Source organism: Anolis sagrei, chromosome 2, assembly GCF_037176765.1.
Source record: "Anolis sagrei isolate rAnoSag1 chromosome 2, rAnoSag1.mat, whole genome shotgun sequence".
Classification (NCBI taxonomy): Eukaryota; Metazoa; Chordata; class Lepidosauria; order Squamata; family Dactyloidae; genus Anolis; species Anolis sagrei.
The window spans coordinates 151,395,178-151,409,432 of NC_090022.1; the positions used below are offsets into that span (position 1 = coordinate 151,395,178).

Consider the following 14,255-nt stretch of genomic DNA (forward strand, 5'->3'; position numbering starts at 1 on the left):
ATTATTGAAGAGTGATCAATTTATCCTGAATATTCATCTGTTTCCAAGGTATTTGTGATTGCTTACATATGTGAATCTACTCAAAGAAAGCATTTTGAGCAGTGGTTCCCAACCTTTTTTTGATCAGGCTCCTCTCCAACGTTAGTACCAAAAGGGTTATGAATTGGTTTTTGGTCAATTTTGGATTTGGTTTGGTTATTTGGGGTGCCAATTCGGAAAATTGCATTGAATAGACCATATCAGCTCTAGTTTCTGATACAGAACATATGCCATCCAGTAGTTGCCATCTGCCCGCCCACAGAAAACCGTATTTAATACGCCTAGGCACTATAAGAGGGTTTTGAGAGACCAGTCACTCTTGTTGCAGCAATGAAGTAACTGTTTGGCCACGGACCATATTTTAGTTCTTGGAGACCACTGGTGATCCATGGATCACAGGTTGGGAACCACCGCCTTAAGAGTGAACAAGATGCCACTCACAACAACACACAGCCGGTTGTGGTTTGATTGTGCCATGACGTCACTGAACCATTTCAGGGAATGTAGAGGCAATTGCAATGAATAACTACTTGCTTTCTCGTGGAGTGCCAAAAATCACTGCAATAGGGAAAGGTTTTGGCGCTGTCAAAAGCATACATAAAGGAGTAGTTTTGGTGCAGCCTTACTCTCCTCGTATATAATTGTAAAGAAATGAATGTTTCCCTTTCAGGGGAAGTAGGGAGAAATGACTTGCCTGTTTAGGAATGTCAACCACAATCATTCCGAGATTATTATTTTTTTCAACCCAAACAGCCCTGCAATTGCAGGAGATGGTCTTTTGGCTTTTCTATCTGCAAAAGACAGCGCTATTGTTGCCAGCTTTTATTACTTGGAAGGTTCCCTAGTTTGGTGCCATCCCATTCTGCCTTTGGAAAAGGGGGGACTAATTGACTTGCTGAGCCTTCAGAGAAAAATTAGTCAATGCAAATAGCTTTTTGAAAGCTTTTGCAGCGGGATGAATTTGAGAGAGGAATGAAGCGCCTCTCTCAGGCAGGCTGTATTGAATAGGCAAGCTGAGCTGTCTGACACAGATGTTGCTAAACAAAAACGCACCGCTTCATTCTCATGTTCGCTGCTGAAGGCTGACACAGGAACCTTACAAAACCCAGGGCACCTCCGTATGGATTGTTTTGCGGGGTAAGAATAGTTCCAATTGTTAGCTGCTCCAGAAAATATGAACACACTCTGACAGAGAGGAAACCACCACAATGAGAGGAAGAAAAGGGAGAGGTTTATAATTTTATTGAAAATAAACTTTTCATGGACTACACAGGCACAATTATGGCTCATTCTCTCAGCCATAAGCGACAGCACAAATCACCGTTAACATTGGGTATATTTTGTTTTTGTAAAAAGAGGAAAACTTTGAAAAGTGGGAAACATAGTCATCACACAATCACTTAAATAAAACAGACAAGCATCACAGTGCAAAAAACCTTAAATCAGATAGGTTCAGTTTATGCTGTGGTTATTCTGCACCTCTGATTAATTCTTTCTGTTAAAAATAAATTAAAAAATGCGGCTTTTTGAAAACCTAGCTTTCCCTTCAATGGGATTTAGGCAGATGTGCACATCTCTCTCTCTCTCTCTCTCTCTCTCTCATACACACACTCACACAGTTCAGTTTATGCGCATCCTTATGTGCACTATTACTTTGAAAAAGGCCAAACCATGCTAAAATCAATGGGAAGACTCATGTGAAGCCCTTTGTGTAGGACACGGTAACTCAATACTAAGACCTTCTCTTCCCCAGCTGGTGTCTTCCAGATGTGTTGGATACCTCCTCTCTTTCCCAGTTAGCAGGACCATTGGGAAAGGCTGCATTAAAGGATCAGGCAGGTCAAAACATTAAAACCACACAATATTGAGAAGAGGCTTCCCAGGTAATACTTTGTGAAATACAATTGTAACCCATCTGAAAAAGAAACAAGACCCACGGCCAAAACACTTCTGACATCAAGATAAACATGGGTCGACAGGGCACATAATAAGTTGAATGTCAGCTCACTGGTCTTGAAACCTCAGGTAGACAAGCAAGACAAGCAAGGCAGAAGTGGTGATTCTCAAAGGTCGATCAGGACCTGAGTTGCTGTAAAATCTGAATCACTTTCGGTAAAATTGAAGGAGGCACTGATATATACGTAGATAAAATGTACTGTTTTGAGGAACACAGTAGGCTTAGGTAATTGCACCAAGACTCAGCGATGACAGCTATGTTACTGGGTGAAAATAGCTGAATTCCATCATTGGAGATGTTTTTTAGCCTTTGGAGGGCCCCCCTCTGTAGCGAACATGAGTAATAAATATATATCTAAGGTATATCAAAACTGTTTGACCAGCAGCACCCATAGATGTAGCCAATCTTTAGTTATTAATTCCTTTCCTGCCATGTTTTCATAGGCAAATCTTCTTAAGGGATGTTGCAAGGTGATCAGGCAATGTTGCTCTAGAACTGACAATAGAAAAGTGCCTAGTTTTAGGACAACAGGATTGTCTTATGAAAATTATTTAGAAATAAAATGATTATCTGGAAAAGTTGCTGCTCTGAGGAATGCTTGAAGAACCCATCTTTTCTTAAATTTGACACCAATTTTGCTTACCTGGATGTTAATGTTGTCTTTCACCAATTTTCCACACTAACTAAATGTTCCAGAAATGTTTGTGTGAGGGAACACTGAGAGAAACTGAGGTTAGATGAGCTCTGACCAGTAGCTGGCAGAACTTCTTGGAAATATACTGTGGACAATTTGATTGATCACAGTGTTCATTTATAATTGGAACAAAATAACCTTTCAAAGCTGGTGCTGTGTCATGGGGTGGGGACAGGATTATCAATATGAAAACTAACCAAAGAGTGGAATCTACAACTCTGGAGAGGGCACTTGTCTTTTGGATTCTGTTCCTCTTAGACCAAGTATTGAGGAATTTGAATGTGTCATGTGTCAAAAATGGGCCAGAAAAATATGGCAAGGGTGGTCAGTTCTTCAAGGAGACATATTTTGATGTTGGGATTTGATTATAACACTGGACTGATCTAATCCCATATAACTGAGATATTCCTAGGACAGATGTGGAGAGCTTAGCTGGAATTACCCTAGGTTTAAAGCCTTCAAGCATGCTGATGCATATTGAAACAGCTACTGGAAGTTGTGAAGTCCTTCTCTAATGATAGTGTGAGAATATCCATCTTCAGTCATTTCTGAAATAGATATTATGCAAAAGTGGCAAAGAAGATGACAGAACTGGTCAGCATCATGAACATGACAAGGGATCTGGTGTATTGTTAGTTCTGGCATGCTTTTTCTTATATCTGCCAATTGGATGTATACCATTGCTGTGAAAAGATGCTTAATGTTGTCAGCTGCTCTGAAGAAACCATGAAAAGATGTGGATGGAGCACAGTAACAGTGGAATTACAGCCAGGAAACAAGAGCAGTGTGATAAAAGACCAAGATTTTGTACCTCAAGATTGTACTCCTGTAGAGCTTAGTTGGGGGATTTTTAAAACAACCTTATATAAAGACTTCCTCTATGTAAATAACTGCCAACTCAATGATAAGGCCTTGGACCTTGAAGTTCAACAGTGGAAATTGTTGTAACGAGGAGTAAAATGCACGCACACTCACTGAAAACAATAAGGGTACATGGACAATGTTTACACTTAATGAAATTGGTAGCTATGTGACACCAGAGAGGTTCTCATTGCATTGGGTGCATACACTTTTGTTAGTTTTCATTTGATGAAGGTTTTCAATATGTAAGAGCTACCAGCAGTAGTGGTAATTAATGTTTACAAATATAGCTACTAGTGGCAGAGGAGTAATAGTGGCTCTGTGTTATCTCAATAGCTGTAAGCAATATAAATTATGAAAACTGTCACCTTAGCTCCACAACTGCCTTCAGCTGTTAATGGTCTGGTTATGTAAGCACTCCTGTTAGTTACTGAATACTGGTGCAACCATCAAAATGTTTGGGACATGAGGTCAACAGCTAACAACAGAGTAAATATTTGTAAACTAGTCAGTGGTGGCTGCTCTGAAGTGCTGGTGGGGTTTCCGGCAAAGATTTTTCCTGGGATTATTAGGCAGAGGATCAAGTAGCAGCTTTAGTAAAGGACAGAAGGAATAATGCCTGACTGGCTCTCTTGCCATATCATCTCCTGTGATCTAGATCATTTGGAGCAACTGGGATATGAGTTGGTGACCCATGGTTGAAACAGCAGTGCCGATATCAGTCACCTGTGTGGAGGGGCAAGGGCATTTTCTTCCACAGAGGGAACTGGAAAGAAGATAAAAGAGGACCTTAACTGTGTTTTTTGCTTTGTTGATCTTTCTTTTACTCAGTTCAGGGAGAACCTTCCTCCTCCCAGGATTTGTGAAAAATGAAACAACAACAGAGAGACACTTGGCATGCAGAATTGGTCTGAACATTCCATTAGATGACCTCCAGCCGATTTCAACACACATTTTTACAGAGATTTATTTTCTTTTCCCCCTCAAACAGGTAAATTAGAATCCTGGAATTAATACCAGATTGAATACTGGTCTGTATGAGGCTAAAACAAATCAGGACACAAGAGACACTTACTATTTATAAGCCCAGTTCACCTGAGGCCTTCTCTTTTCACATTGTACAGTACAAAGAAGCAGTATTTTATACAGGCATCGGAATAATGTATATTCCATTACTCTTTTTAAACAAACACATAAGTGAAGTTGACTGTTCCGAAAGCAGATACAAGAGTGGGTTAATTTCACAGCCTTATTGCAAATGTGAAAAAAAGAGCATGAAAGATTCGAACTCAGAGATTTACCAACAGGGAAAAGCACAGTGCAACTGAGAGCATAATGCCAGGGAGAAAGCTAGGGTCTCCTTGGGATGCCCAAGAAAATGGGGTGCATTCAGCCATAAGTAAATGGCAGCCCACCATTTAGTACAAATCAACCCATGGCTGACATGATGATGATGTGCCTTTGCTCATCAGTGCATACAGCTGGCAAGGAAGCACATGCCATAGCAATATCACAGCTAATGTTGGTGCTAATGTTGCAGAATAAGCACCCTGGCAGGGAGGCATCACTACCAGTTGCAGCTGCGTTCTTTGCAGGTTCTACCCTTCAGTTAGAGTTTGCCAAGTTTTCAGGCCAAGAGGTACAACCTGCTTACCCATCCCAGGTAGGATCTATGTGTTACAGGTGAGGTAGACACCAACTGCAGTTACTCTGTCAAGGCAAAGAGTTTTTGATGCGTTATTCAAGGAGAAGAACCATAACTTGTCATTGTGCATAACAGGACAGCCCCTCACGGATGAAAGTAGCCCTGGTATACATTTGGAGGCATCATGTAGTGTTCATCTCAGAGGGAGAAGCAAAAAAACAGCTGGGTTGTTGTAGTTTTTCAGGCTATATGGCCATGTTCTAGAAGCATTCTCTCCTGATGTCTCCTCTGAGGATGCCTGCCATAGATGCAGGCAAAACGTTAGGAGAGAATGTTTCTAGAACATGGCCACATAGCCCGAAAAATTTACAACAACCCAGTGATTCCAGCCATGGAAGCCTTTGACAATACAAAAAAAAGCTATTCTCCATCTGTGCTTTCCCCATGTCCCTGAGATTTTAAAAAAACCCATAGCTTGTTGGTTATCTGCATGAGGACTACAGGGGCTTTGCTCAAATCAGGTTTGCTCAAATCCTGCAGAAGACTTGTTGAGTCTGAAATGCAGTCATGTAAACATCAATCCTCAACATACTGAACCCCCGTTCTCCTCCCGGAAACTACAGAACGGTCACCACTCACATTGTACGTACACAACAGAAAACAGAACTGACTCTCTGCCCTTTAATCTATGTATCAGCACAGGGAACCCTATGATCTTTATTATTGTACCAAAAACAGGGAGAGGGGGATAAAAATATATATCTATATATATATATTAAACCACTATTTAAGTACATACCCTATTCATAAATAAATGGAAACTTTTTGCTATTGCAAAATTACTCATTTGAGATCTTCAAATCACATCATTATTGTGACAAGAAAAAAGGAGGAAGGAAATTTCCATGTTGAATCAAAATGTGTGGGAAACAACACAAAAATTTGGGTTGGGGGCATGATACAGAGTTTCTGGTTTTTGAGTGCTGGGCAAGGCCACTGGACCAGTTTTCTCTCAGTCTCCTCTTCTTCTTCCTCTTCCAACAAGAATTAGAGGCCACGTGCAGCTTCTGGAAGATTATGCCCACAGTGGAAGAAAGACAAGTTCTTGGTTGCAGGTGGTAAAATTGGAAGGCCATTCTTTGGATTTGGCAACATTTCCATTCACCGGCTGCGGGGAATTCTGGAAGATGGTGCATGGTGCGTTTCTTCTATGTCTGAACACACTTTTCTCTCCTATAAATAGAAACCCACGTTTCCACACAGGACATGCAAAGTAGTGCAACGATTCCATTACTATACATCTGTCTGCCTTTGGAAAGGCAGAGCTGGGCACCTCGGTTCTACGAAACCTTGCTGCAGCGAGTGCAGGGGCCCCTCTCCTGCTGCTTCTCCCCTCATCTCCCATCCACAGGAAGGAGCAATTACAAGGTCCGGACAGCAACGGGGTAAAGGAGTGACAAATGTTCAGCTCCTTTAATCGGGAGTTTTTTTGCCGTGTAGTAGTGGATCACTTCTGGCACACTGTCAAACGGAGGACTATTTTGGCCCAAAATGTATTTCTCTTTGGTTTTTGTCAGCTTCATGTGCATAAAACCTTGGTTGCTCCTGTAGAAGGAAAGGAAGGAAAAGAATTAAGAAAATGATATAAGCTGGCAACCTGTTGGTTAGAGCAGATTAATTTTAAATATTGTTGAATAATGAGTGAATAATGTAGGCAAATCCCACCACTTTAATGGTGTACTATAATGAAGACCAACCACAGAGTTTAGGCTGCAATGTGTACATCATGATGTCGCTTAAATACGAGGGTTGAATGAAAAGTAAAGCCTCCACCTTTGTTATTTTGGTTTGGATGGGAATATTTTAATAAATCAAACACAGAAATAATCCTTAGAATGTGCTTTTTAACTACCACTATTCACTTTTCGACATAATCACCAGACAATTGGATACATTTCTGCCAACGATGACCAAGTTTTCTGAAGCCATCATGGAAGAAGTTGACACCCTGTTTCCGCACTCTATTGTGCACAGATCTTCCAATAGCCAAACAAAGCAATAATGTGACCCACATGTTCTTGTGAAATGCCGATTATGCTTGAAATTTCTCTCTGAGTGATACGACGATCGTCCTGAATCAATCTGTCAACATTTTGCTTGTGAAATTCAGTAGTTGCTTTCACAGGACGTCCAACTCTTTGTTTGTCACACAAGTCAGATGTTCCCACCTCAAAATCTTTAAACTTACTTGCCTAACAACTCACAGTACTCACATCAACACAATCGCCATAAACAGCTTGCACTCTCTGATGAATCTCCTTTGGGGTGACATCTTCTGCTGTCAATAATTCAATGACTGCGCATTGCTTAAGTCAACTGTCTGTGCAGGGTTCCATACTTCGCACTTTAACAACACAACCATTCAATGCTAAGGCTTCCTGCCAAAATGGAACTGTAGAGGAGAGTCTACTGAATAAGCCAGTACCTGCCGCATACCCCTACTGCCATCTGTTGAGGAGTTATGAAGGTGGAGGCATTCCTTTTCATTCAATGCTCGTACTATTCTTAGTCCAGACCCAAAAAAATTCAGGGGTATAAAATACCCTGAAGGGGCCAGATACCATCTGATTCTGGCACATGTTCTGTATCAGAAACAGATGTGGTCTATCCAATGCAATTTTCTGAATCGGCACCCCAAATAATCAAACAGAATCTAAAGTTGTCCAAAAACTGATTTGTAACCCTTTTGGTACTAATGTTGGAGAGTGGTCCCTGGTCAAAAAAAGGTTGGGGAACCACTGCCATAAGTCAACAAGTGACTTGAAAGCATATACACTCAGGCCTGTAAAACATCAACTAAATATCCACTAGCAAATCAAATCCATGTTTTGAGAAATCTTTTAGGGACTTTAACAACAGCTGTAGGAGTGAAAAATCAGATTTAACTGCTGAAAAAGCAAATTGACAGAAATCTCATGATATATCTACCTTGACTTAAATCCAGCTCCTAATCCTGGGGTGCTTTGAATGCGATTTTCCTGCTTTTTGGCAGGAAGTTGGACTGGATGGTCTACGAGGACTCTTCCAACTCTGTGATTCAATGATTCTAATCCAACTGGAGTATATCCATTGATTCAATGAGATTTAGGCAAGTTTTGATTTACTAACTGATTCCATCAGTCTTCTGCACTCTGGACTGGATGCCTGATTTAGACCTTGGAGTTAAAATGTCATTGATTTGAAGCAATCTGTGAGTGGTTTTGGATATTAGTGAGTAGCATAGGCAATAGCTTCTGCATTCAGCCAGTGAGGCTTGTTTGCAAGGTCTGAAAAGGATCTTGTATATCAAGTACTAACCCACAGTTAAGGAAAATAAGCATTGAGCGTCCTGTCTACAGGGGGACTTGCACAGCTGGCCATTTAGGAACAAAGAGCCAAAATACACCCCATTTAGTGTGGAACAGAAAGAGGTCTTTCTGCTTTGTTCCAAAGGGAGAGAGTGGGATAGGATCCGTTAGAGCAAGCATTCAGTTCTCTATCTTAGGAATACACAGCAGAACAATCTTGATTTGAGAATAACTCCTTTATCCCTCCTGAAATTGCCTGAGAATTTAATTTTTAAAACTTGAACGTTTCCTATGAAAAGCTGAAGCAAATCTCAGGCTCACATTATTCAGATTTGTTGAGGCAATTTCGTGATGAAATGACCCTTCTCTGTAGAGTAGAAATCACTGCAGGCACTGTAATTATAGCTCCTGCAAGCTTAAAAATCTTGATTTAAATTTCAATTCTTTACAGGAAAGATTTGCTTTTGAAACGTAATTGCTCTCTAAACGATTTCCTTTAAGCCAAGGGTGACATCTCTAAATACATTATTATGAGTAGATATATTGTTCTGTTCATTCAGTTCATTATGTCCCCCACGCTCTGCTTGTATATGGTTTTAAGATTCTGCCACTAAATTAACAGAATTGAAAAATAGGTGCATATTAATTTATTTCTAGAGCAGACGGCAGCCTGTTTGGATAACTTTTAAAATTTAATGCAAGACAAGAATTTCCTGTTATATATCTGGATCTTTACTGATAGCACAGTGGTCTACCAAAGACCACAAAGTGAACTGTTGGTAGGACTGTAAAATGTTTGCGGGTCAATAACATTTGTGTATTTCATACATACCTAGAATAATGATGGAAAATGACATTTCATCCTATCATCAATCCCCTTCCATTTTATTGCTAATAGCTTTTGAGAACAGAGGCAGACTAATACCTGGCTAACATCAGCCCTGGCCTTGTCTTACTCAACTGTTGAGTGTGCCTGCCCTGTTTGGCACAATTCTGTCCATGCGAAGCAGATGAATATGGGACTGAACAAAACATGTAGAATAATCACAGGATGTCTCAAACCTACACCTGTTCATAAACTCTCTAAGCTAGCTAGCATTGCCCCCCCTCCCAATGTGAAATAAATAAGATTGAACACAGTGAAAGCCATCCACTGCATGGCTGTCAGCCTTCTCCCAGTAGACTCAAATCAAGGAAAAGCTTCATGAGAACCACCACTCCCCTTAATGTTCCCCAAGCAACAGCAAGAATATCCTTCTGAGTAGCTAAACCAGGAAATCCCAATTGGATGGCCCCCCATGAAGGTCTGCCTCCAGGGGGCAAACTAAAACCGGGCAACTTGAAAGTCCCAGAACAGACTCAGAAGTTGAGTGGGCAGATCAAAATACAACCTGGCAAAACCTAGAAGAATCCTCTACCTTGTGCAACTGTGGAGCATAACAAACAAATCCGCATCTTTATGCTTGCCCACCATGCCCTTCCTCACGCACAGTGGAATAACTGTTTAAAGCTACAGACAATGTGATCACTGTTGCCCATTTTCAATCTAAAAATATTCAGCCCTTGTGCTCCCTCTATTTTATCAGTTTTATACTTATTTATGCAATGCTTTTGACATGAAATAAAAATCTGGCTAAGACAGAGCTCACTTTGTACACTCTATTACCACATACTAGGTTCTGGAGATCCCTTCTGAGAGATATCATGAACTCCAAAATGTTTTGGTGTAAAAGTGTTGAGGTGATCTTCAAAACCTCTGTTCGGTCTGCAACATCAACAAACCAGATGGTAAAACTATTCCTGGACAGCTCACCTGACATATGGGAGGATTAAGAGGTAGAATGCCCTCTGTGCAAAGCTCCCTAAACACAGAATACTAGTTTGTCTGGAAAAAAAGGCTTATATCCTACATAACCATGTTTTCAGTGTAGGACTTGTATGTACAAGGGCAACATTCAAGTATGCAGTCTCCCCCTTTTTAAAGGAGTAGAGTCCCAGGAAAAGTGCTACTGAATGAACTGATTTAAGAAACTGCAAGTTGCTTCTGGTGTAAGAGAATTGGCCATCTTCAGAGACATTGCCCAAGGGATGCCCAGATGTGTTACCATCCTGTGGGAAGCTTCTCTCATGTCCCCGCATGGGAAGCTGGAGCTGACAGAAGGGAGTTCACCCCATCTCACGGATTCAATCCGCCAACCTTCAGGTCAGCAGTTCAGCCGGCACAAGGTTTTAACTCATTGCGCCACTATCGTTATTGACTCACTTGAGAAGATGGTTTTCAGTAAGGTGTAACTATCAAGCTCAGTGAAATCTCCTTCCCTGCCAAAAGGTTACATTTATAAGATAAGAAATCTTTATCCTCAACAGGTAATTTGGCACAGCCAGGAGCTCAATTCGGGGACATGGTTATATGATGTCAGCCTAAAGCTATCCAAGAGCCAAAAAGAGAACATCAGAACACAACTGCGAATGGAGGTGCATGTTGGAAGGAGAGAAACTAGAAGTACATCACCACTGGGTATGTTCATACAAAGAATAAAATGCACTGGATTATTAACCTAGCAAAGAATCATCTTCTGTAGTCTGCCTGTATCACTTTTTTTTGATCTCATAGCTCCAATTAGTTCTACAACAGTCTATCAGTTCTTCAGTAGTAACAATTGTTATGAATTGTAGAAAATAAACCTACAAGGAGGAACCACAATCTTTCTTTCAATCTGCTCTTAACTGTGCATTAAAATACCTGGCCAAGACATGAATTTTGATAACAATGCACAATCAGAAGAGAGTCCAATATAGTAAGGATTTTGAAAACTTATTTGGAGGGCTCTTTGTAGTTTTTGCATTTTAGACCTTCAACTTCCAACCTTTACAGTGGTTTTCGACCTTTTTAAAACCAGGGATCACTTTGACCAGGGGCCAGTCTCCAACATTAGTACCAAAAAGGTTACAAATCAGTTTTTAGTCAACTTTAGATTCAGTTTGGTCATTTGGGGCGCTGATTCAGAAAACTGCATTGGATAGACCACATCAGTTCTCGTTTCTGATACAGAACATATGCCATCCAGTAGTTGCCATCTGCTTGCCCACAGAAAACCATATTTAATAATCTAGAGCTGATGTGGTAGTAGTAATCTTTCTTGGGTAGTCAGCCTCTCACCTTCTGACATCCCCGTTGCCTCGGCACTATAAGAGGGTTTTTATTGGATTATTATGCAAATGCTTAATGTACGGAAGACCTCAGACTTAGGTAATCTCCCTTAGAAAGGCACTGCATAAAGCAGAGTGCTTTAAAAGGTCAAAGACATGCGTAGCGGGAGTTAGAGCAAAGGTACACAAAATGTAACACAGGGAGGGTCTGAAAGCTTTATCTCAACTACTGATCAAACAGCCACCCCCATCTAAAAGCATGCATGGAAATAATACTCAGATATACCAGAATAACATAATAAAATATACTTTACTCACTAAACTTGCATGAAGGAAAATCATACAGGCAAATCTTTGGTTGCAGGTATAAATCCAATACACAGAAAGAAAAATATACGAGGCCTAAGGTGAAGAAGGAGGTCCCACATAGCATGCTCAAAAAGGTGGCTCCATGCAAAAAAAACAGGACCACGAGGAGCAACAGGAAGTCAAAAAGGAAAGGACAAATGGAAGCAGTGGACAAGAGACAAAAACATTATCTCTTCCTTATATAGGTTTGTGGGATCAAAGAGCGTGCCTGCCTACGTGCCTTGTCACCGGCGACAAGTTCCCCCAAACTCCACATGCAAAGTTTATGAGAGCAATACACTTGACAAGCACTCTAGTGATCCTACATAGGAAAATGCAAGGACCTAATCTTTTCAAATGTCTGCATGCAAGATTGCTAATTTATCCAACAGTTCAGTGAGACCAGTTGCTCTCATTGCCGTATGGTTTTGAGGCAACAGTGTAGTAATGGTGAGGCCATGGACCATTTTTTCCTTCTTGGGGACCACTGGTGGTCCATGGACCGCCAGTTAGGAACCACTGCCTTAGAACAACATCTTTCTGTCACTTTTTGGCTACTGCTTTACAGGTATTTGCAAAATGCAAGTAATCTTTATGATTCAATTGGCATGTAAGTGGAGAAGAGTGGTAAACAATTGTGTTATTTTGGACTGCAAGTGGTGAAAAAGTAGCTCTATTTATCTGGCGTGCAAATTTATTATATTGGTGTATATGTGTGTGTGCACCTAAACTTTCTAGTTGGTATATGTCCATGAATTTCATAAGGTTTTCTTAGACAAGGAACAGTTCTGCCCTTAGAAATATAGCCTACAGGATGTGGAATTAATTGGTGGTCTCCTAAGGAAGCACTAACCAGGTCTGACCCTGCTTAGCTTCCAAGATCAGATGTGGTCTGGTGCCTTTATATTATTTAGAATGCCTCCCCGCTTCCCAAACAAGTGAGGGCAAATTCAGACTTATTACATGCATCTAAACTGTGTTGTTGGAGGAAAGTTCTGAGAGTGCCTTGGACTGCGAGAAGATCCAACCAGTCCATCCTCCAGGAAATAAAGCCCGACTGCTCATTGGAGGGAAGGATACTAGAGACAAAATTGAAGTACTTTGGCCACATCATGAGGAGACAGCAAAGCCTAGAGAAGACAATTATGCTGGGGAAAGTGGAAGGCAAAGGGAAGAGGGGCCGACCAAGGGCAAGATGGATGGATGGCATCCTTGAAGTGACTGGACTGACCTTGAAGGAGCTGGGGGTGGTGACAGCCAGGCCTGTAGCGAGGGGGTGGTTTTAGGGGTTCAAACCCTCCCCGAAATGTTTCAGATTTTTTTTAAAAAATCTGGTTTACTCATGAATTTTAACTGGTTAACCCAATCCCCATGCTGCTAAGTCTATGAGATGCAAAAAATTAAGAGTCCCTCCAGAACTGTAAGCACTATCTCAAGCAAATATTCATAATTTATTCACACTGTCATTACTTGCAGCAATAGCAGATGTAGTGAAGCAACCAAGCAACTCATTAAGGAGGCCAGACTTGGTGGAGGTGGTTGACAGGGAGCTGCAGGCTATTGAAGGTTACTCTGCCCCCTGCTGTGCTCTTTGCTTCAGCGTGAGCTAGGAGGCAGGTTTGAACCCAACCCCCCCCCCCGAAATTTTCAACCCTCCCCGAAATTTTCAACCCCCCCCCCCAAATTGTCAACCCTCCCCGAATTTTTTTTCTGGCTACGGCCCTGGTGACAGCCAATAGGGAGCTCTGGCGTGGGCTGGTCCATAAGGTCACGAAGAGTCGGAGACGACTGAACGATTGAACAACAACAACAAACATGCATCTAAACTAGTTTAATACAGAATTCTATCACCACTTTTCAATGAATATGTACATTCAAAGTGCATCTCAAAGAATATAATATATTAACAAGACAAAATATGTCTGCGACTACATATGTAAGGGAGAACTTTGATTGCCAACTGCCCCCTACTGAGTGTGTACATGGTGCCAAACATCCATAAATATGAAAGAGTCTCAAGTCATCCATGCCTGGAACCCAGTTCCAACGACTCAGGGGCCATATTAACTATCAAAAGAGAATTCGCTCATTCAAAGACCTGACCTCTTGACTGCATCCATTCATAAGACAGTTCTGTCCACGAATGTTGATATTCAGTTGTCATTTCACATAACCAGGCTATGTTGCTCCTAACATGCTTTTTTCATGTCAGGA

General features: G+C 41.1%; 1 protein-coding gene across 1 annotated transcript in view; it reads right to left on the reverse strand.

Moving 5' to 3' along the window:
* Nucleotides 1-1,266: 1,266 nt before the first annotated feature.
* The window catches only part of SHB (SH2 domain containing adaptor protein B), a 164,952-nt gene continuing 151,963 nt past the window's right edge, over nt 1,267-14,255 (reverse strand). The window contains exon 6 of the mRNA XM_060763765.2: nt 1,267-6,801. Within this exon, the coding sequence (XP_060619748.2) occupies nt 6,618-6,801 (184 nt within the window). The 3' untranslated portion in view covers nt 1,267-6,617. The remainder of the gene's footprint in view (nt 6,802-14,255) is intronic.